At 42.0% G+C, this 23,437-nt stretch overlaps 2 protein-coding genes across 8 annotated transcripts in view; both read right to left on the bottom strand.

Moving 5' to 3' along the window:
- il12a (interleukin 12a) lies at window positions 1–2,620 on the bottom strand. The gene is made up of 7 exons (XM_080460444.1): window positions 2,488–2,620; window positions 2,173–2,318; window positions 1,972–2,058; window positions 1,469–1,510; window positions 1,175–1,318; window positions 913–963; window positions 1–472 (listed from the first exon to the last, which is right to left on the bottom strand). The coding sequence occupies exons 1-7, from the start codon at window positions 2,504–2,506 to the stop codon at window positions 332–334; spliced, it is 630 nt and encodes a 209-aa protein (XP_080316570.1). The 5' UTR covers window positions 2,507–2,620; the 3' UTR covers window positions 1–331.
- A 1,496-nt stretch (window positions 2,621–4,116) lies between these two features.
- The window catches only part of schip1 (schwannomin interacting protein 1), a gene marked incomplete at its 5' end in the record, with an annotated part of 221,830 nt that continues 202,509 nt past the window's right edge, over window positions 4,117–23,437 (bottom strand). For 5 of the 7 annotated variants that reach the window (XM_080460055.1, XM_080460057.1, XM_080460058.1 and 2 more), the window contains 6 exons: window positions 4,160–5,137; window positions 6,349–6,442; window positions 7,159–7,282; window positions 11,907–12,104; window positions 12,733–12,850; window positions 13,987–14,105. In XM_080460055.1, the coding sequence (XP_080316181.1) occupies window positions 5,086–5,137; window positions 6,349–6,442; window positions 7,159–7,282; window positions 11,907–12,104; window positions 12,733–12,850; window positions 13,987–14,105 (705 nt within the window). In that variant the 3' untranslated portion in view covers window positions 4,160–5,085. Of the gene's footprint in view, window positions 5,138–6,348; window positions 6,443–7,158; window positions 7,283–11,906; window positions 12,105–12,732; window positions 12,851–13,986; window positions 14,106–21,509; window positions 21,940–23,437 lie in introns of those variants that run through there. The other 2 variants (XM_080460060.1, XM_080460061.1) reach the window with 2 other exon arrangements.

Raw genomic sequence — 23,437 nt, 5'->3', positions numbered from 1 at the left:
GCACTCGATACCAAAAACACTTTATTATAAATAGTAATAAATAACATCACAGGCCATCAAATAAATAAATAATTTAGAATAAATAGAGATGAAATAAATAAGATACATTGCTCCACATGTTAATAAACCTTTATATTGACCAGCCTGGCCTCTTTAAGAGGAGGCCATGGCAAGTCTGGTAGCTTATGTCTGATCCGCTGTGCAGCTCTACTTGGCTTTGGTTTTTTTTTAGAGAGTGAACAATCATCTTGGAGGGTTGTGACAAATGAAGAAAGTATATATGGCTATGGTTATAAATGCATATATGGATGACGCTCGGGAGGGGGACCGTTCACTTCCTGTGGTCTCCCGAGGAGATGTAGCCCATCGCTCGGTTGATGGTGATGATGCGGATGTGGAAGCCTCTCATCATCTTACACATCTCGTACCGGTTACTGAAGAAGTCGTCGTCCCACGTCTGTGCAGTGTTTCCCTAGTGGGGCAACAAGGAAGGAGGCCGGGTGAGCACGATAAACAAATAAACAACGAAAAACCTGAAAACATAAGTTGTGGAGTTACTATGAATCTTCTTTAGAATTCATTTTCATTTTAGAATTTAGGCCTTTTTCTTCCATTTTGATACTTAAATCAACACCTTTGCAAGCCAGTTTGATCTAAAAACGACTATTATTGCAGATTTTTAATTGTTATCGGCCAGTAGAATATTGCCAAAACACTTTTGAGTCACGTGCCACAATTACAATTTGTTCCTTTCAACAAAGGAGACTAATTGCATTAAACACGCACTCACTTGTTCTAAGACAAGAACAGAAGCCCTGGTTACCGAACATGGCCATTAAACAATACAGAGCAAAAAAACCCAAAACAAACATAAACAAGCTGTGGTGAAAAGCAAAGAGAAAAGAAACACACCTCAGGAGTCACTGAAGAGTCAGCCTCTTCGCTCGGCTTCGGGGAGCAGCTCTGTACAAACCAGAGAAGTGTTTGTCAAAGAGCTTCCAAATGTTTGTTCCCCAGGAGATTTTCTAACTAATTCTGTCCTTAAATCAATCATAGCTGGCTTCTCTCTCTCTCTCTCTCTCTCTCTCTCTCTCTCTCTCTCTCTCTCTCCTCTCTCCCCCTCTCTCTCTGTTTACCCCAGCCCCCCACACACACTTATGTATGATAAACATACCTTCCTCAGGCTGCTTATCATTCCCAGAGTTGGGCTCAGAAGTGCAACTTCTTCCTCGGGACGTCTGAGTTCTAACTTGAGGTAGGACTGAATGACGGATTCATAGTGGGCCAAGTCTTTCATGATGTTCCCCAGACATTCACTCTGTCGAAGCAAAAAAAGCCAGCAAAACAAAATGTAGTCCACGTTTGGGGGTGAATAATCTCAAAAAAACCCACAAATGAGCAGAATATCAAACGGACGCATATAAAATGTGTGTGAGAATGTCAGAAGGCTGCATGGAGAGTGTCGTACCTCACTGAAGGGCGAGTTTCTTTGCGACATGCAGCCTGGACTCTGGAGAAAAAGACACAAATAAAAGAAGTTGGTTTTTGTGTTTCTCTGGTGAAAATGATCAGCATTTCTGCACCATGTGTCTCACATTTTTAAAGATTGACGGAGGTAAAGTTAGTGACAACATGAATCTGAAAGCTCACGGCTGTAATAATTTTTATTTTTTATTTTTTTAAGCCAGCAAAAACTTCTTTTCTAGAAATTATAACAAATAGGTCGGAGGAGTTGGCCTTTAAAACTTTTTTTTTTTTTTTTTTAGATTAAACACACTTTTAGATCTGGGTGTAAATATCAGAGATAAATAATAAAGCAAGCAGGAGCTCATGATTCCAATTTGACCTGGAACAAGTTTATAGGATGCTCTGCACACAACCCTCTGTCAGATCTACAATGTGTCTTCCGGCATCCTTGTTCTTTTCTATACGATAAGCAAACTGAAACAAAGTGAAAACGAGTTATTCCACCTGAGTCTGAGTGGGAGCGCAGGCCTGAACCGTCTCCGCGTCTCTCGCCGCCACTTTCTCAGGTGAGATTCCAAAACACAAAACATTCTGGAAGACACGGGGGGGAGGGAGGCCCGGCACAATTAGACACGGATAAATAAAGACAAATAAGACGGATAAATGAAGGAAGAAGAAGAAGAGAGATTGTGGGGATGTACTCACGTTGTCGAGGAGTCGTGTGACATTCAGCAGGAGGCTCCTGAAGAGAAACGCGCACTCTGCCTGGTTTTCCGCGCTCACGTTGCGCACAGGGAGACCCGAGGAGACGCGCAGGTTCCACACCAGCAGCAGCACGCAGCTGACAGCGCCTGCACGGCAGAGGAAACAAACAAGGACAACAATAACAACACATGTATCTCATGAGTCTGCACACACAGTCTTGATGTCTCCCCCGGGCCTGCACGGAGCAAATGATTTCAAACGGGTTCCACAGATGCGTATTAAGCGGTTCCGAGTCTCGCAGGACGTTTGACTTACAGGAGGTAAACTTGGCCATGATTTGTGAGCGCGTGATGGTTGATAGAGCCAAGGTTGATCGACACAAACGGTGCTGAAGCCTCCGTTTCTGCTGGATTTATTTGTTCTCGAGGGGAATTCCCTGCAGCTGCCTGCAGGAGCGCCAGCAAAAAGAAAACTATAACGTCATGTGTAAATTCCTGTCGTCCAAAAGCACGTCGGCTTTTAGAAACGTTGCTAATTATTTTTTTCTCTTTCATTGTATGAAAGAAAGCGATGACAAGGGGGGAAAAAAAAAGACAAATCTAAATTATGTCATGCATTAATCATTTGCACGGGATTTGGATTACTTCATATGTTCTTTATTAATGACTGGAATGGTTTCCAGTTATAATCCCCCCAAAAATTAAATAGTTTCATTAGAATTTAATTCACCATATGACGTTATTGTATGAAACTACTTTAATTTACAGAAAACATAGTTTCCAGTGTCCACTCCAGAGTGATAAACTGTTTTAGATTTGCGCCGTTGAATTGAGAAACGTGAGCGACAGCTCGCCTGTTACTATTAAAACATTTTTTTTAAACAATTACCAGCATAATGAGGCGTGCTTCTGAATACTTAAATCACCGATTTAATAAAAAAAAAAAACAACAACTCATTAACAGAGCAGTTTTACTCTTTCATAATATTACTTTTATAAACATCATAATAATCTTCACAACAGATGTCATTCACGCAAACGATTTTTTTTATAACTGAAAGTGAAATGTCTCGAACAGCCACAACTCTGCAAATACTTACTTGAATTAATGAATTAAGTGATATGAATGCTAGTAAATTTGAATATTGCGTCATTGAAAACACGCAGAAAAGGAGTGTGTAACGTGAGAAAGAAAAGAAAAGTAAATGTCATTGTTTATGTCTCTCCGCCTCATCTGAGAGCTCCAGAATTTCCTGAATTATGAATGAACTTTCATCGCCCACCAGTTGTTTTCCCCGCTTGGTTCACTGTTAATGACTATCAGAGAAATTCACAAGACACATAGTGAGAATCAAGAGAAATTCGTGAGTTTTGAATTAATAGTTTCCTCACGCTTCACGGCCCGTTTCGTTGTTGTTTTACTCACTTGTGAAAGGAGCTATGTGCTCTGAAACTGCAGCCCCTGTTGAGATATTAAAGAAGTTTCCTGGTCTTTCCCCTACCTTGACCACAGGACCGCCAAACGAAATATTTAAATAATATATATGCTCAGACATCTGAGCCCATAGGCTCTAACTTTGGCTCTCGAAAAACAGGTAATTTAACATTAAGGATGAATTATTTACATTTTTATTCAATACACACCACTGCAAGTAACAATTCACCAGGCTCACAAGCTGTCCTCTTGTCTCATGTTGTCTCTTTATGACTTTAAAGAAATTGATCAAATGACAGCTATTCTTTAAGAACCAAATCAACCTCCATCTGGATGTGAGACACAATAGCATGACGAGGGAAGACCGAAACGCAGAGATTGAGTCATTCTACGCGCAGAGACGATTTATATTCTCAACGCAGTTATTACCCTTCCAGTGCACAGAAAGAGGAAGCTGGTTTCAAAGAGCGAGCGGGCACATTTCAACATATGACACCACAAGGCCACATTATATGAAACAAAGTTTATTCTTTATTTTACATATCTGTACATAAACATTTTTTTCCCCCTCAAATAAAGTATCTGAATACAATAGGATGAAAACGATATTAACACACTTATTCATTTAAAATGACTTGTGTCAGAAAATCAACATTCACAAAATGTTGAAGAGCAATTAGAGTGAACGTATTACCAAAAATCTACAACTCCACTACAAGGCAGGCATGTTTCCTTTACACTCTTTTAGCACCTTCAAATGAACATTTCTCAGTTGAAAACTACCATTTGTGCAGAATAAAAACGGGTCAACTTTGAAATACTTTAAAATTACTGTCCAACTTAAAATGGTCTGAAGAAGTTAGTTTTCCATCGCATTTTCTTTTTTTTATTTTTTATACAATGTTGTTTCTTTTCTTTTTTTTCTTCTCATGACTGACTTTCTACTAAATTTTCACGATTATTATTATTATTATTATTATTATTATTGTTTTTTTTTTATTTCCCACAATTTTTGCATTTGAACAGTTATAATTTAGTGGCGAATGTAGAAAGTTAAAAAGAAACGATAGCAAAGCGAGGCCGATCACTGCACAGGAAGCTGGGGACAGAGTCCATGACAAACACACAATCAGTTTCCTCGTCTCGCGGGAGGGAGGAGACGCTCCTCCTCGCTTCTCAGCACCGGGAGAACAACCACAGAGGCAAATGGATGAAGGTGGCCTTCCTCTTCTTCTTCTTCTTCTGTTCTGTGCTACTTGCTATCACTGGAGTCAGTGAATTGGACTGAAGGATAGGCGGGGCAGAGGGGGGGGGGGACAGCAAGGAGCAAAGTACTGGGACGAGCGGGGAGGATTCTGGATTTGACACAAGGCAGAGGTGGAATGGCCAGAGGGACACCGTTTGTTTTGAAGCAGAGGGGGCGAAGCTTGGCAGAGGGGAGCAGGGTGTCGCGGGACGCGTGGGGGGGTGGTGGGCATCTTATTTGGATAGGGTCTTCTCAGCCATATGCTTCTGCTGGCTCTCGGCATGCCTGGAAAAGAGGAAGGGAGCATATCGTCAGATAAATGTTAAGAAATGGCAACTTTTATTTTCTTATTGTATGAACTATGAACCACACAGGTGTATGTGTAAATGGACACTTTATTATGTACAATTAAATGTGACCCCCAAAACAGCATATTCACTCACACGTCATGACAATGACAACATAAACGTTGGAATTCTTGAGAAAATAAGAATGACACATTTTGGAACTCAATTTATTGTTCAGTGAAATTAGAACAAGAAGCTTTCGTGCAAAACCAGAAGAGGAACTTTTACAGACTAAATATTTGGACTTGGCGGATATTTTGAACTTAAAAACATTTAATCAACAATATATATTGTGTTATTGAAAACACAAAACTAATATTTTTCCCATATTTTTCTGCTGTGACGTGAACTTGGACGACAAGGTAGTGATTTGCTCCTGATATTCCGACCCTCCCGAAATAAAGCAGCTCAAAGTCACCGGGGGGGACACGTCAACCAATTCTCAATGTCAATATACAACGCGACAGATGGAAACGTCACATTTTTAGCCTCTGAAGCAAAAGTTGAACTTGAACAGGCCCTGAAATGTTTCAGAGCAGAAGAAACTCTCTGAACACGGCTCTGCCAGCTGCTCTTGGTGTTGAGTCGACGACTTCAAGCGTTCCTCTCATATAAGAGCCGTGCGAGGGAAACATCTTGCTGCTGTACGTCAACAAGAAATGAAGAGTTCTGCTTATTGTGTAAAATACGAAAGACGGACAAACTCAGGCTGCCTGAGAAAACTACTTGAGGGCAACAGATTTATTTGCGAATCTTTGTGTTTTGTTACTTCCGTCTTCAGTAAACACACTCGCAAGACAAAGTTCCCAGCTGTGATCGATCCCAAACATATGATCTGTATTTACTTTTGTCTGAACAAAACTTATAGATACGTTAAGGAGGAGCTCACGAGTCTATAACTAACGATTATTGTTTCATTGTTTGAATTTTTTGACTGCCATTACATATGAGTATAAAACAGCTTTCCTGAAAAATAAACACCCTCTTATGCAGGTTGCCTGGATCACTTTTGATTTGATTTCAGTAGAAATTCCCCCAGAAATGTGTCGGATCATAACATCATGTGTAACGTGTGAGTGACCGAGGAGAGAATCGTCAAACACTGGGCCCGTGGGTCAAAACTGGCCTGCAGGACGGTCCAACCCTCACCTGGTGAGGTCCTCTATGTCAACCAGCATGGCGTCTTGCTCCATGTGGAGCTCATCTCGGATCAGTAGCAACTGTACAAGTTCCTCATTCAGACCTGGAGTGACGGCACAGAAGAAAAACCATGTGAAAATGTCCAGCTGCAGATAAAGAGCTTTGACTGACAGGAATTTCATTATTCGAGAGATTGAAATGTTTCAGACACGCTGAGAGACACGTTCCGTCATGAGCTTCACAACAGCCTGACCTGGACGGGATACACGGCGGGTGACCGCGTACACTCCCACCGTCGCTTCATGAAATGACCTCAGAGCGAATCAAAACCGAGCAGTGGCCACTCATCGGCGGTTGTTTTCACAACACACATCTGGGTAATTGTTCCTCCAGCTTTTGCCAGAAAATATAAAGGACAGGTTGAGGAGAAGTATGAAGGGGGGAGGGGGAGAGAGGGGAGGAAGCGCAACTTTTTTTCTGAGTAAAAACTCACTCACACTTTCTGGAGTCGGGGGGGGGGGATTTTTGGAGCTTCTTAATGCTCGATAAGAGATTATTCATCCACAAGTGCCTGGGATGAATGGTGCGGTGGTGTGGTAACAGTAAATGCTCGGGGGGGGGGGGGGAGCTGTTGACGGTACCCGCTCTTTGAAGTGACTAACATATATAAAAGTACTTTCACATCCACTGTGAGCGGCGACGGGGTCAGCATGTGTTTCCCCGTTTACTCAGTGGCTCATTTCTGCATTTAAAGGTGGAAGTCAGTCGTGAACTCTGCGCGCGCGTGTGTGTGTGTGTGTGTGGGGGGGGTCAACTCACTTTCAATCTGGGAGTGCAGATCATTGACTATAACCTGGAGCTGTCCCACAGTCATGTCTCTCAAGTCGGTGGGCTTCAGGCTTCTTTTCATTAGACACTCGCTGATGTGAGGCATGTGTGGAAGCTGCCGTGAAAAACACACAGAGAGACGCAACGGTGAGAAGAAAATAAAATATACACCACCTATCATATTGATTAAAATCAATCTAAAAGTAAGACCGCTGTTCACAAATAAAACCATGAGGTACTTAAAAGCTACCGTATTTAACAGTTTTCGTTATTTTTCAACATACATTCTGTTTATTACCTGAAAGGAACAATAAATGATACGCATGGACACAAATAATGTAATTTAACTACTATTTTAAAACTTAATCTTAATCTTATTCTTGAGGGTGAAGAGAAATATCGCTGAATAAGGCTTTCATTGGCAGGGTTTGCATGTTCTCCCTGTGTGTGCAGGATTGTGTTTCCCCTCCAGGTATTCTGGTTTGCTTCCCAGATGCCGAGTGTCAAATTGTATTTTTTACTGCAAATACAGTCTGTCATTTGTAATTGTCAGACGACTGCAGGTCTCTGCTTCAGCATTTAGAACGTCTTCAATAATCTTCTTAGTGCTGTTGATTGTGTGCAGGTATTGCTCGCACACAATTCACCGTTTTTGTGAAAAAAGGTTAAAACGCAGTTGAAAGATGTGAAACAGAAACGTCTTCACCCTCCCTGGTTCAGGGCCCCACATTGAATGTGTCTCTGTTTTTCTCTTACAGGTAGTTGATTTAGTCACTTTTACTAATCAACAATGAGATGACAGTTTGCTTTTCACTGCTGGTCACTGAAACAGAAGATTCCGTTTTTATTGGTTAATAAACACACTAATCTACAACTTTACCCAGTGTCCATAACAGAAGAGGGAGCCCCCCCCCCCCCTATTTTTTCTTTGAAAAGGCGTTTTATCTCTCTGCAGAGGACGCTGGTAAGTCCGGGGATTCCTTGTAGGTACTGTGATTTGGTCCTAAACAGGTTGACCAGGTTTCATTTGAGTAAACACAGTGGCTCTGAAGGGTTTTTATCTCTCCTGCATACCAGCAGTGAGCTTTTGTATTTTTTTTTATGTGAACAGAGGTAAACCTTTTGTTTGACCTCGTCATAACAATCTAATTGAGGCCTTCTGATTTATCAGGCGAGCTTGTAGTGGAGGGTATTTCAGGGTAAAGCTTCTCTGAGTTTCCCTCGGCTGAAGGAGAAATTTAGTTTTCTATAAAAACTACTAACTGGTTCAGCTGCTTTATATTTGTAGGTAACAATCCTCCTACAGCTGCTTATTATTGTCTGTAGAACATTTTGTTAATGGTAATGTATTCACAACACACTCGTACACGAAGTCGGAATACTCTTCACAGGCTCAGGGAGAAAATGCAAACTCCACAGAGGAGGAGCCAGAGCCAGTGTCCTTGTTGTGATTCCACAGTGCTAATGATGGACCCATTATGTCACCTGGCGTTCTGCAACCGTAATGAAATAAATGCATCGTAGGCTTTGTTTTTCTTTTAAATGCTCACATCCATCCATCCATCCATCCACTCTGTATGTTGAATAATCACAAACGAAGATGACAGGAGTTTCTGAAGTACTTCACTTTTGCTGTGCATGAACGTGTTTACATACTTTCTCCCGCGCTTTCACTTCTTTCCCGCACGCCGGTGAGCGTTTCGTCTCACGACGATGCGCTCATCGCTCGGTAACTTGTTTACCAACTCTCAACCCAACCGGTCCACATTCTTTCTCTTTCCATCCAACACATTCTCTGTCTGCACTTTGACAAACGGTAAATAAGCAAATAAGCTTTCTCTTTGCGTCGGTGTCCGTCCCTTTGGCTCGCGCTCGATACTCCCTGCTTTGTTTTTCATTTTCACAATGCCACAAAATACAGTAGTACCCGCGGCTGCCATGTTTCAGTTTCAGTTTCGCTCGTACACGCGAGGCATCTCGGCGACTCAAGGGTGACACGCACAGAGAAATGTGACAGTGCGAGTGGGCGGTGGGAAAAGGTTGTCGATCGGTATTGGGCCTGACTCAACTGCTGACCGCAGTGTGAGTTTCTGTGGCGGATTGATCATAGTACTGATTACAAATTACCAGCTGGGCACTGAATAGCAGTGAATCGGTCGCCTGCGATGATTCAGCAGAGCACAGAGCGGCTGTTCTCCTTTCTGAGCGAGAGGTGAAAGATAAAATGGAGATCTGACAGTGGATTCTAAACGTCGCCACCATTTGTTTATCTGTCACTCTCTCGCTTTCTCCCCGTGATTGCGTTCGGGAAAATCCACACGCCTCGCACTCACAGACGTTATGTTTGCAGGCGTACCGCGCTGGATAATGTCCCATTCTTTGCCCTTGACAAACATTCAGGACAATCCAGTTTAGTTGCAGCTGAATTAAATGGACTGGAGGAGGTGATATAACAGCAGAGGCAGTAACGGCAGCGGTTTAGTATGTATTTTTTTTATTATCAGATATAACCTGTTTAACGGGCAACCTTTCCCCAAACCTGCACTTTAAAGTATTCTGATTAATTAGTTTCACCTACAAAATGTTGGTCATGTGTTCACACTGGTGTTCGTCATTCATAACTCTGAAGTAATATTCTGTCCCGTTTTCTGTAAAATAACTGTTGTTAAAAACGGTTGTTTGTGAAGAATAAATTAAAATTACTCTACGTCAACAAATGTAAATACAAATGAAGGATTTTCTCCATTTACGGTAATAGTAAATTCTAAGAGAAGAAATACACAAGATCTGAAATTGTACCTGAAAGGACAGGTTTTTGTACAACACGACATCATCGGACATCACATGGTGGAGTGGTTACAGCTTTTGCCTCATTGTGAGAATGTTGTGGGTTAAAGGGTCTGACTTTCTGTGGATAAAGTGAAGATCGACGTATGGACAAATTCCTCCGTCTGTATTTTTATGAAATGAGTTGATCTCTACAGTTTTAGTAAAAGAGCAAATGTTAAGGCTGCTCTCAGAGGGCAGATTATTAAAGATTTCAAGAGTTTCTAAAAGTGGACTCCAGCTTTCACCTATCATGCTCCTCATTTGTGGATGATCAGTTTCAGCTTTAAGATGCTTAAAATTTCCCCATTTGATAAAGATTATAGATTTATATGATATATTATTGTGGCTCAGGTCACCCTGGACTATTTTCTAGTTTTACAGTAAAAGGTTCTCTATCCTCTCTCTCTGTTCAATCCCCTTACATTCAAAAACTACTACTACTACTATGTCAGTAGTCCATGTCAGTAACATTATGTGTCTTTTTCTGTAGTAGTTCTCTCTTCTTGAGGTATCCTCCAGGTAAATTGTTGGGTTTTTGTCAACGTTATATCTGAATGTAAAATGCCCCGAGTTTCACCTTGAAAAAACAAACGTCCTTAATTACAAATCCTCCTTGTAATGAGAAGCGTTTTGATGGTTCTCTGGTGTTGTGGACGTCACAGGCTGCCGTAGCCTTCACACATCTTAACATTCCCTGTGTGTTCGGTGCCGGGGTGACAGTGATGTCTTCTGACTGCTGAGCACTGCTACATCCCTAAACACCCAAGTCAATGCTTTCCGGCATATGAATTATAGATGGACCCGGTCGAGCTGCCCTTCTCTTCTCTGAATAAGTAAAGCGGCTCTGAATGCGAGTCCTGGTGGAGATGCTGGAGAGTGCCTTTGTGACGCTGTGGACGTGCGAGCGTCTCATGGTGTGTGTGTGTGTGTGTGTGTGCGCGCGCTCCGGAGGAGGCAGCGGGGCAGATGAAACCGGATGAAATAATAATGAGCGGGGTCGTCATCACCTTTGATTCTCTAAATGGGGCCAAAGGAAGAGATTGGAAAAGGGGACATAGTGTGTGGAGGGGGGTGGGGGCTTTGACTTTGTATTTATTACATAGCAGTGTGAAGCCGTGTCAGGAAAATACCACGACCACTGACAAACATTAGTTATTTCACTCACGCTGAAAAAAAAAACTAAACGGTGTCGCACTTAAATATCTTTAAGCAAGACCAGATAAAGCTCTCACACTGCTCTGACACTCGGTGCATTTGACAAAAGCAAACTCTCAGCCTGCATTACTAATATAACTGATGTTTTAAACACTGCAATAACAAATTCCCAGCAACATGGAGCTATAACCACCTGCCGTGAAAACGATGTGCTTTTAAAAATCAATCAATTTTGAAATCATTTGTAACCATAGTGGGAATATTTGAATAAAGTAACAACACTACCTGCCCCAGCTAACTCCGATTACACTGTTTCTGAAAATGTCAAAAAAAAGAAAAGTGATGTTTTTGATCTCAGACACAAACAATAGCAGAATTAAAGGATCTGACAAATTGAAAGTTGAGCTTTTCTTGGAAGCCTGGGACCAGACGTAATGCTCCTGCTAAATTTCTAAAGGGCCATATGACGTTTTTGACCGTGCATGTTACAAATGTGTACTATTTGTATGAATCTAGAGGTCAGACGATCACACTGCAGAACTTTTCTGCTTTTTCTTCCATTTAAATGTCCATAACTTGTGTTTTTGAGAAGACAGGAACATAAAGGTTAAATGGTAAATTCTGGATATTTAAGACTTCGCTTTGTAAACATAATAGTAGAAAGTAAACTGAATGTGCATATAAAAACGGTGTCTTTTGTACAGTTGTTAAATCGTGAACAAAATAGTGCTCAGTTAAGGATTCGCAGTACTGACCAAGTCGGCCACTGGTGACTTTTTGCGATTCTGCTTCTCCACTTCCACTTGCATCTTGGCCATGGGCTTGGCCATAGCGAGGGCCAGCTTGGCCTCTGCCTGCAGCTTCTTCTGTCGACTCAAGAAGTCCATGTCCTCCAGAGACTCCGAGTCGTCCTCTGTGGTGTCCCTGTCCGAGTAGGAGGAGCTCTGCTTGGACTGCAGCGAGAGACGGCGTGGTGGACGGAGGAGGAGAAAAGAGAAAAGACAAGTATGGGAAGGAGTATCAGGGAACAGAATAGGAAATCGGGCAGAAAGTGGGGTAACGAAAAGGTGGAGAGGGAAATGATGAGACAGGTCGGGAATTATTGCTCTGGTACTATTTTGATATGCATGTTTTACACAATGACAGGAAGGTCATTAAACATCAAATGGGACATGAAGAGAACAAAAACATGTATAAAGATTGTCATTTCCCTTTTCTGTCTTCCATTCTGTTGAAGGTATCTCGGGCTGACGGGAGGTTATTGTAGCCAGTCATCCGTGACTTACCCGTGCACATACCAATTCACCTCTCATTTGAGAGCCGTGAATAAGGTAACAGGCGGGAAAACGTGAGAGAAGACGTTCGCAAAGCAACAAAGCCAGCAGCTCTCTCCGATTCATCTCTGCCATTTCACAGCTTTTGTTCTTCTTCTGTTTTCAATTTTATTTTTCAATCAGATCCGTGCACCTTGCTGCTTTCACACCAACCAATAACAGGCAGTTTACGGTCTTTTCAGGATTGAATCACTTTTCTCATAGTTGAATTCAGGAGAAAAACCCGTGTGATGAAATCAGGGCATACCATGGGGGACAAAGGTGTGTCCAGGCTGGTCTCCGTCTTGCTGTCATCTGCATCGCTGTCCTTGTCGCTGCCGCTGTCGTTCACAAAACAGATCTGTAGGTTCATGCCGCTCTGCAGCCTGCAGGGAGATCCATAAAAACAAATGTCTGTTGGCTCGCTGCTTATACAAAGGACCTCTGACAGACTCACCAAGTGTTTGAGCCTCAGAAAAGCATCTAGGGTGATAGGGTGAACGCATTCCAATGGGTAGAAACACATAAATAAGTAAAAAAGGAAAAGAAAAGTAAAGAAAACCTTCAAAGGTACAAGCTGCCCTCATCACCAGGAAAAAAAAATCCTAAACTGAGAAAGAAATTAAGGAGGGCTTGTGTTTTTAATCATCTCCTCTCGAGCCTCTGATGTGGATCGATCCAGAAGGCCTCAGGTAGGTCTGATGCAATCTGCCCGGGACCAGAGGGGGTGTGTTTGTGTCACGAAAGGGCAGAATATCACTACATGTAGAGCCATCCCAACGTGGATCAATAGTCTGCTTATTCAATGCAGTAATTACAAAGAGAGCTGATTGATTACACACACCACAGATCCAATCAGTCCCAATTAAAACAGGGCCTGAGTGGTCGATTGCCTTTTTTCTCTCCTTTTCAAAGCAGAGAATTAAAGTGCTATCTGTAATTATTATTCCATAGATTGGCTGGAAAGTGTCATATGGCTTTTTTTGACAAGAAGAGGATAAAACTGTCGCTGCCTGCATTACTTAAGACCTTTTTTTTTTTTTTCGGAATTCAAATCAACCTTTTTTTCCCCTAAAACTGAGTGATGATGGTTTGTGGTGCATCAGGCGATACACCACCTGATACTTCCCAGAAATTCACTACAATTAATCAGATGCGATCTACATGATTGAGATTGAATACAATGAGTATCATTGCCTTCCCAGAACATCTAGTTCCAGTAAGGTACAGTGTAGGAGGCAGAAGCAATGTGTGTGTGTGTGTGTGTGTGTGTGTGTGTGTGTGTGTGTGTGTGTATGCAGATATGTGGGTGTCTTTTGGGAAGTGAAACCCTCAGTGGCTGATTACGTCTGTTTTATTCTTCCTGCAGAGTGTCACTTTCTTCCCCCAAGTAATTCTTCATAGAAAGGTAACCACAAGTTTCATGGCCAAACAAATAAAGCAATTTAAAAAAATGTAAGAAAAATAAACATATATATATGTGTGTGTGTGTGTGTGTGTGTGTGAAGGTGTGAGTTCCTACCGTGAGGACAGGCTGGGTTTGCCGCTCTTGCTGCAGCTGGTGTAGATACCCGGTCCATCGTCAAAGAAACTGCCCAGGGCCAACTTCTGCCTGATTGACTCTCTCTCATTCTTCTGGGCCTGCAAACAGCACATAAACAGGACTATGTTTAACATTTTATGATCATTTCAAAACGAGGTCCGGTCTGTATCAGGGTGGCAGGAATAAAGCATCACCCTGAACAATAAAAATCATGCATGCTACATAATTTTTTTATCACCCCTTTCCCTCTCAGACTGGACAAGCTGCATGTGGAAATAAAAAGCGCTGTTACCCCAAGTGCTCTCTGACAGAACACATCAGTGCAGGCATATTAATAGTAGCCACTTCTTCTTGATTAAAAATAGGAGGCTCAGTGTCATTCTTAGCAAGCTCAGAGAGAAAGTGTGGAGTCGGTTGATGAACTGAAAAAAGAACGTGTGAAGCATCTGGATGATATTTATAGGCCAATGTGACAAGTGTTCACCAGCAGGTGGCACTGTTGCACCATGAAATAAGCAGTGAACGCCCAAACACACACACATGCACTCTAGCCAAAGTCTGAGGCTTTCAAACCTAACAGGATTAAGTTTACATGGGAAATAAAAGCCCAGAAATGACTGACTTCAAGCAAGCATAAAAGTAAAAGAAGAATCCCAGTAATAAGAACAATATAGAGTGTATTGAGAGGACTTATTCCAGATCCTGAAATATTGACTCAGTTCCGCTTTATCAAGATAAACCTCTGACACCGCATGGTGTTTAAAGGTGTGTTCACACTCGGCAGGTGAACTCTGCTGTTACTGGGGTTCCTCCGTGGAAGTGAGATGCCGCCATCGCAACTCTGGTGCATGTGAAGGCAGCGGAAACAGACATGTTGGGAAACGTATACCGCTCACTCGTTCAAGTACACTGCAAAAAGGCCAAATCGTACTGAGTATTTGTGGAGTTAAAGTGTCTATTTGTGAAGTCTTGAGGCAAAATATACTGTCACGCTGTTGAAACTTCTTAACTTATCGAGTCTGATTTCATTAAGATAGATGGGCTGGTTTTCAGACTATTTTAGATGAACGGTTGGTAATTCTTCCAAAGAAGCCACATCAAAAACAAGGATTACTGCGCAGGGAAGACCCATAAATCCTTCTCAATTTTGCACAATATGATTGTATCTCTTAATAAAAAAGTAGTATGATATATAGTTTTGATAAACTATTGTTTCTGCTCATCAACAGCCAAGGTTTTGTTTTCCAGTTCATAGTATTTCAAAACACCGAAGATGGATAAAAGTGAGCCCACAAGTATGAATCACATACAACAGAAAAAATAGGCGTCTAGCTTTATAACAAAAAGCAAAGCCGTCTTAATGGATGCACCATGTACATTTCATTTTCATTTGACTCATAATTTGTCTTTAACCCCTGAGGACCAATCGGAAACATCCACAGAGCTGTACAATGTATACTGCTGCTCTCGATCCCTGAATGAAGAAAACTATTCCTTGCAGTATAATTATGCTGATTACAAGTACATTGTCTACAGATGCACACAGCGTGGACCATAGATGTCTACACAACCCACAATGGGCAATGAGATGCCTCTTTATTTTAGAGATGTCTCTTCATTGTATGCAGATCGAAGCAAGTGTGTCCAACAGAGGATTTCCTGCAGATGTGTGGACTCAGCCCATTTTAAAGGTAATCATGTGTTAGATAAGAACCTCTGTCACATAATACATGGGATGAATCCAGTAATTTATACATCTTTTGAGCTCATGTCAAAAATGTCAATTTGAACAAAAATTAAAGCACACAAGACTAAAATTGGATGTTTTTTTTTTTTTTTTTACTATTTCTTCATTGTTCTGAAGCAGGTGTGGCCACAAGTACGTGAAAAACAGTGAACATGGTGAAAGATAGTTGATCCAGAACGTTTAGGGTCTTCTAAAACCAAACCAATAGGCCAGACGGACAGCTTCAGCGTCAAAGTTTAGATAAAATACTTTTTCCCAGGATGTGAGCTCCAGTTCGGAGGCTCAACAACAACATCCCGAATGTGTGAAATCTTCAAAACAAGACTCCGTTGATAGAAATGGGTTCATGGAAAAGCAATGAAAGTGAAAAAACGAAACACATACGAGTACTGTATCTCATCTTAAGGTGTGAATGTGCCGAGCAGGACTCTGATGGCGGTGCTGTGGCCCTGCAGTCTGACCACTAAACCAACCCCACTCAGGCCCTTTCTCCACTTAATCAACACACATTCCTCCGCTCAACTTCAATCACCTGATTCAGCCTCACCGGCACTCATGAGCCACAAATTCTCTCATCTCCTTCCATCTCCTCATCCCTCCTTCAGCCCGAGGACTTTTTCTTTGCTCCTTCCATCTCTCCCTTCACCTCTCTCCCACTCATTTTCTCAGCTCCTTCGCTCCCCTCCTCTCCTCCTCCACTGTCTGTCTCTCATGACAATCGTGTGCAGGCGTTGGTGAGAGTGCCTTAACCAAGGACAAATTAACATAATCCCACTCCACACAAGAGCCCACGAGGCGCTCCCGGCGCACACGCTGGCGCGGAGAGGGGCGGACCTGGCGCTGCTCCTTTGTGTGTCTCTTTGAGAGACGGCCCGAGGAATCGAGATGGACCAGCTTGAAAGTGTCGACTCATCGCTCCAAATGTGCACCAGCGGCCTCTGTGGTACGGTGCGGGTCAAATGCGTTTTCTTTCTTACCACGCACACATGAGTCACACCGACTACATCAAAGCCGTCCGTCACGTTGCTCCATCCAACAGCTGCTCCGAGCAAAGAGGAGCACCAGAGGCCGGCAGGTTCACTGAGCGCTGTTAACTGTGTGCTCCGCTTGTCTCTCGAGGCTCAAGAAGAGACGCAGTGGGATGGAACTATGACAAGACAAGGAATGCATACTGTGTTTCTCTTCTTTGTTTTTTTTTTTTTTTTTACAAGGAGTTAAAATCAACTTAACTTCACGGCCCTGCTACAAAACAGTATGTAAATGGAAGACCTCATACGACCTCAGCTCTATGCGTTTAAGCTGATTTGCAGCGGTCGTCTCTTTCCTTTCAAAAAAAAAAAAAAAAAAAGTCAGATCTCACTGAGGAAGAACAAATTTCCACTTAACTTAGTGGTAATCAGGTCTATAGGTTCAATCAATGATTTGAACAGGCGATTAGTTACAATTAGCCCAGTTAAAAGTGAGAGAAGAAAAAGGAAAGCATGAGAAAGATTTGGTTTTTCGTTGTTTGGCATTTCCTGTCCAGTGATCAAAGCTGTGATTTATTAGAACATGTCAGGCTCCTCACAGAGCACACACACACACACACACACACACACACACACACACACACACACACACACACACGCTGCATTCATGCCACAAATACAATGGCTCACTGATGACATGTGAGATCAAACACAAAACATAGAAATGGATGAGTGGTTAAACCTTCGTATGTTGTCTATATGGGGGGGGGGGGGGGGGGGGGCGAAGTAATCTCTATATGCTATATTATTGTATTATATAATTTTCTTTATTGGTATTATACAGTTATTACTGCTATTATTACAAATACTGCATGTCTGTTCATCCATCCATATCATATCATATCAAAAATTTTCGCAAACAAAAATGCATTTTTTCCCACTAAATGTTTCATTTAAAAACCCTATTTTTGTATTTTCTATGTACCGTTGTAGATGTTTGGTGTCAGCAGCACTTCAATTTGGTGTGAAAAGTACTTTGTAATTCTCTTTATTGCAGAGTGTTTTGTTACGATTGGGTTTATAGAGAGTTGGATATTGAAATGTGCTATGAAACGCGTGTCTATAAAATATATATATTTTTTAGTTGTCAATTCAAGATAAAAAAAGGTAGCAAAGTTTTCTTTATAAGAAAAGTAGAAAGTCAGAAGTTCAGCATTAGCAGGTTATATTCACTCCTTGCAGCTGGTGTGTGTGTGTGTGTGTGTGTGTGTGTGTGTGTGTGTCACTGCAGTACCATAAAGCCATTTCCGAAGGTGTGGAATACATCACTGCGAGCTGGAGGTGTTAAATGGTCACCTATGTGTTCCTGGCTTACCGTCTCTTTCTACACACTTCTGATAGAAAGCTAGAACCTCATTTTCCATCCTCTCTTCTTATCTGTTGACATTTTAAATGCCATCATTTTAATGTCAGTCTTGTCCTTCTCCAACGCTGAAGCCTTTAAAATGGCTTTTTAAAGCTTTTTAAAATGCAGAAATATGTGACAAAAATCAAATTCTCCGCTCATTACTGAATCTCTGCCTCCTCTTTTTGAATTTAATGTAAAACCCTGTTAGCCACCGGGGCCAGAAACACACAAACTTTTCCCTCTTTTCATTGGCTCACTTGCTCAAATCCCCATGAATAATACATTATGATAACCTTTTGTATGTTTTACTGGGTAATTTTTCCAAGAGCCTTTCACAAATTGTTTAAAAAAAAAAAAAAAGAAGAAATCCTGCGATGGTAAATGAGCCGAACGAGTGTTTCCACATGATGATGACATGGAAAATTGCTGGATCCATTACATTAGCATTTCACAACGAACGATGGATAAGAGGAGAGAGAGAGAGAGAGCACACAGAGAGAATGAGTGACAATCCTAACTACCTCCTTTAGCCTCTGGCCTTGAGCACCAGAGCCATTGCTTTCCAAATTAGATTGGGAGGAACACAATTGGGCTAATTTGTGTTTTTCCTCAAATTCACCAAGCAATTTCCTCCGCTGAAAAACCCCCTCATTGACAAAGACATTTTCTCCTCCACTCCGCACTGCAGCCATTCATCTACAGGCCGAGAGGGTGATTTAGCCCTGGCAGCGGACGGTGGGGTGCTTGTTTTGAGCGTTTAATTCTCACTGAAAATCTATATTGGAGGAAGGAGATGAATTTAATTATCTGTGCTAACAAAGAGCATCTTCCTTCTGCCTCCCTCAAAATTGGCTTGCTCTGGTGGCCAGATATTGTTGGGTGGAGATGAGAATTCCTTCAGATTTCTGTAATCGGCTTTTCTCTGATTTGATTTTTCATTGTGGGAATATGCCAAGTACAGAAGTCCTTTAAAATGTACCTGGGAAATCTTTTCCCCCCCACCCATTCCCTTCTCTTTTGCACCATTTCCTCACAAGTAGGTCTCACTTTTTCCTTCACAAAGGAGTCTTTTCACTGACCGGCTGGAGACAAGACCTCACTGTTAACACGTTCACATGCACGTGCACACGCACACAAATACCAGGCCAGGCGGGAGCAGGATGCATGTGTTTTCAAGTCCATCGATAATGAAAATGTTCACATTACAGTGGCCCTGGCCAGAACTGTGTCTGGAAACACTACAATCACAGAGTATTTTAGAAAAGGTATGATGCGTGTGTGTGTGTGTGTGAGTGTGTGTATGTGTGTGTGTGTGTAGGTGCGTGTGCAGTGCACCCGCAGTACGTGTTTGTTGTTGAGAATCCAAACACAGTTGGCTTCGCTCGCCTATTTTTTCCAGCGAGCTGCCGCTGAGCTCTCAGCTTTACAAACAGACACAAGGTCAGTGTGTCTTCACTGCGAGTGTTATGACTGCGCTGTGGAGCTTCACAGTTCTCACAGATGTTCTCTGCGGGCTTAGATTTGACTGAAACCTGAGACGCTCGCGTACGTTTAAGATCTGCCCTGAAGTCAGTGCATCCTCAGCGTCAGGGAACGGACTTGATGTTTTGCAGTGATTGGAAAACAACAAACTACAAATTTGGAGTATATATGGGAAATGAAGTGTGAGTGTTAAGCTGCCAATTCTGAACATTTTCTCTTTCTCCATCACTTTCTACTTTGATTACCATGTGACTGAGACTTGCGACATTGGACCCCATCACTTTTGGACCATCAAATTAAATTCTACTTATATTATACTACTACAATACTATAGTCACCTTATGGCACTTTTCCAGAGAAACAAAACAAAAAACAAACCTCAAATATCCCACATGAGCAAGCATAGACCAGTGGTGGAAAGATAAATTTACCAAAATCTAACCTTGAGAAGGGAAATCCGTACTTCTTATCAAAACAGAAATATTTCCTCAAATGTCACAATATTAAAGAAAGTATCTAGACCGTATGTGTGTGTGTGTGTGTGTGTGTGTGTGTGTGTGTGTGTGTGTGTGTGTGTGTGTTATCTGAGATCTGTCTGTCCAATGGGTGCAACATTCCTCCCCAGATAAGAGACCCGGCCTTTCACCTTTCTAATAGTTCAGCTGCAGGTCAGTACAAGACTGTTCCCGTCACTCAGGTTGGAGGAGAACAACCCAGCAAGCGGTACGAGGCTGAACACCATCGGATATGTGGTGGGAAAAAGGTAGGGGAGGGTTCTGGGTTGTATAAGGAAAAAAAAAGAGAGGGGGTAACAATGAGAGAAACGGGAGACGAGGAGCATGAACTGAGTTTTGACAGGACAATGAATTCTGCAAGTGACATCTGAGCTTTTCCTCTGCAAGATTAGTTCTGGAAAACGTTTAGTGGAGGAATCTCTTCTTCTTCTTTTTTTTTTTGCTTCCAAATAAGGAGGTTTAAGCATAAATGGCTGGTTACTCACAACATTATGTCACAGCTCTGCCCTACATATCTGAGTACTTTACTGTAAAGCCCAAACTTGAAGGATTACATCAACTTGGGTCTTTGAGCTTTACAGCACAAGACACAGAACTGTAGAGAGTTCAGCAGTTTGAGACGAGTGCTTTCATGCTGTGAGACAGATGAGAAAACAAATGTGACTGCCTGTACATATTGAGGATGGAAACGAGAATTGTTCGGCTTTTTTATACTGAGACTGGAGCAAAAACACGAAGTCAAACTTCATTCAACGAAATCTTACATTATCTTTGAGCTTGTGAGTGGCGTGTATATCGTTTGAGCGGCATAAGATCTTTATTAAATCTTCATACTGAGATACTTATTTAAGTTAGGATACATAAAATACATATCATGTTGGAAACAGCGTGCGGCCACTTTCAGAAGTTAGTCATAGCAGACAGTCCAGTCTAGAGGAACGACATGTCTTATAAGGTGTTCGTCAAGTAGGTATAAGAAATATTTAGTGAATGCTAGAAATATTCAGGCTATAACCCACACTCGGTCACTTTTAACCACTAACCAAACTACAACTTTTTAATATTAATATCAAACTAAAAGCAATGAATTTGGTTTATTTCGAGGAAGAGTCATGTTAATTTAAACACTGTAGTCCAGTACAAGTCATATGGGTCATCTAATATAATTCAACAGAAGAAAATTAAGCTTATTTAATTAAGTTTATGAATTTGTTGACACGGAGGGAAAGTTAGACAGATGTGTCAGCTTAAACAATTCAATATATACTATATCACCATTTACAGTACATCAGTTTTTCCGGTCAGAATTTTGGTTTCAGATGATCAGAGATAATGGTTTGGTCCATAATCTTTGGGAAAAGACACACAAACATGTTTGTTACCTCTTTGTAGTCGTCACTGAAGTAAAGACTGGACGTTTGCCGGGTGACATCATCCACTCCATCACATTCATCCATAATATCCAGCGCCTCCCTCATCTCTTACTCCTCCTCTGCTCTCCTGCCGTTCCTCTCCTACTCCCCAGCCAGTGGGTGAGTCCAGGCTCGCTCCCGAGTTAGAGCCCAGTCAGCGAGCGTCATATTCCCAGACTACTCTCCCCTGCCATCATCGGACACAAACACACACACACACAAAAAAAATCTATTCCTCTGCCAGTGGTTCCTCCTCATCCTTGTCTAACAGGTTGTGACACCGTTTGGTTTTCTTTCTGACTGACTGGGATCACGCTGGCGCTCTTCCTCCCCCACGGGACTGGCAAAGCACAATGGTCAGAGGTAAGGCCCCTTTAGACCCTCCCTACCTTCCACCCTCTGGTCAGAACGGCCTCTCACAGCCAGGGAGAGCAAAAGAGAGGAGGGAGAAACCAGAATGTTTTTTTTATTTTTTATTTCCCATTTTCACGCCCTGACGTGAGGACAACAGCTGCTCACCACCCGTCTGAAAAGAGACACCTCAGCATTGGGATGGGGAGAGCTGCGCCGTGCATGTTTATAGCACACAGCCATGTGTGTTTATATGGTTTGTAGTGCTTTCTAGAGGAATATTCAGGGCATAGTCTCTGACTGCCTTTAACTAATCTCCAACAGTGACACCGAAAAATACCAGCATACAGAATGGTTCTCCATAATGAGGAGATGTGCATATTTGAGGGGAAAAATGTAAAGATGTGTGTGTGTGTGAGTGTGTGTGTGTGTGTGTGTGCATATGTAACAGAGGAGGCAGCGTGTTCCCTTCCTGGTAAGGTAAAAATAGCGGCTGGTCTGGACTCCAAAACCAGCAACCTCCCAGCCCCGTCCAGCTAAATAAACCCTGACAGAGCACAATGGACCATTAGTCTGGTCGCACGCACGCACGCACGCACGCACGCACGCACGCACGCACGCACGCACGCACACACGGATTGCTTGTGCCTTGTATCAGTGATCATTTTCAATCTGAGCTTTCCACGCTGTGTAATGATCTCATCTTTGTGAGACGTTATCGACCCATGACTCATATATTTGTCATAACCGCCCAGACAGAAAATTATATCCACATATGGCTTCAGATTTACACTGGAAATGAACATGACTCCACACTAGAAGCAGTAGAAGCATGACAATGGTTTGGAAAGCTGTTGAAGTGAAGAAGAAAAACCCCCACCTCATCACGAATTTTACATACTGTAAACAAATACAGTAGACAATTCATGTTAAAGAAAAACTCATTAGTTACAGAAATATGTGAAAAGATTCAAATGTCAGGAATCCAATGAAATCCAGAAATATTTATATACTATTCGGAAGTATAAATATTAAAGCTAATCCTCTTTTAGGGGTTAATATAAACTCAGAATTCAGCCTATTTGTTATTTGGTTTCTCAGATATAAGACATGGTCTTTTTCTCCTTTTCTTTAAATCATCACACTGTATAGGAATTGGCCAAATCATAGTAAATATTCAGGGATTCAAGGACAAGATGGGTTGAGGACAAATGAGTCAAAAAAATAGGAGAAGAGGAAGGCGTAAAGGAAGACAGATACCAAGAGATACAGATGAATATTAGTCATGTTCATCTGTTCCCCTGCTCAGAGAGAAAGAGCGTATAACACCAGAAAAAGGAAGAGAACAGTTGGGGAGTAGTGCATTAGCATGTCATTTGAGCAGACACACACACACGCAGGCACGCACGCACGCACAAACACACACACAAACAAGACCGCACACATACGTACATGCATGTATGCACAAGGTTTAAGTGAAAAAATAGGAAGTAGATTTGATTCAGTGTTGATCCCTCAGGATTATGTGTAGAGTACAGCGAATTGTC

Source organism: Lipophrys pholis (genome assembly GCF_963383615.2).
Source record: "Lipophrys pholis genome assembly, chromosome: 3".
Taxonomy (NCBI): domain Eukaryota; kingdom Metazoa; phylum Chordata; class Actinopteri; order Blenniiformes; family Blenniidae; genus Lipophrys; species Lipophrys pholis.
Note: the sequence above shows the minus strand (reverse complement) of the source record. Positions and strands in the feature narration are given on the sequence as shown.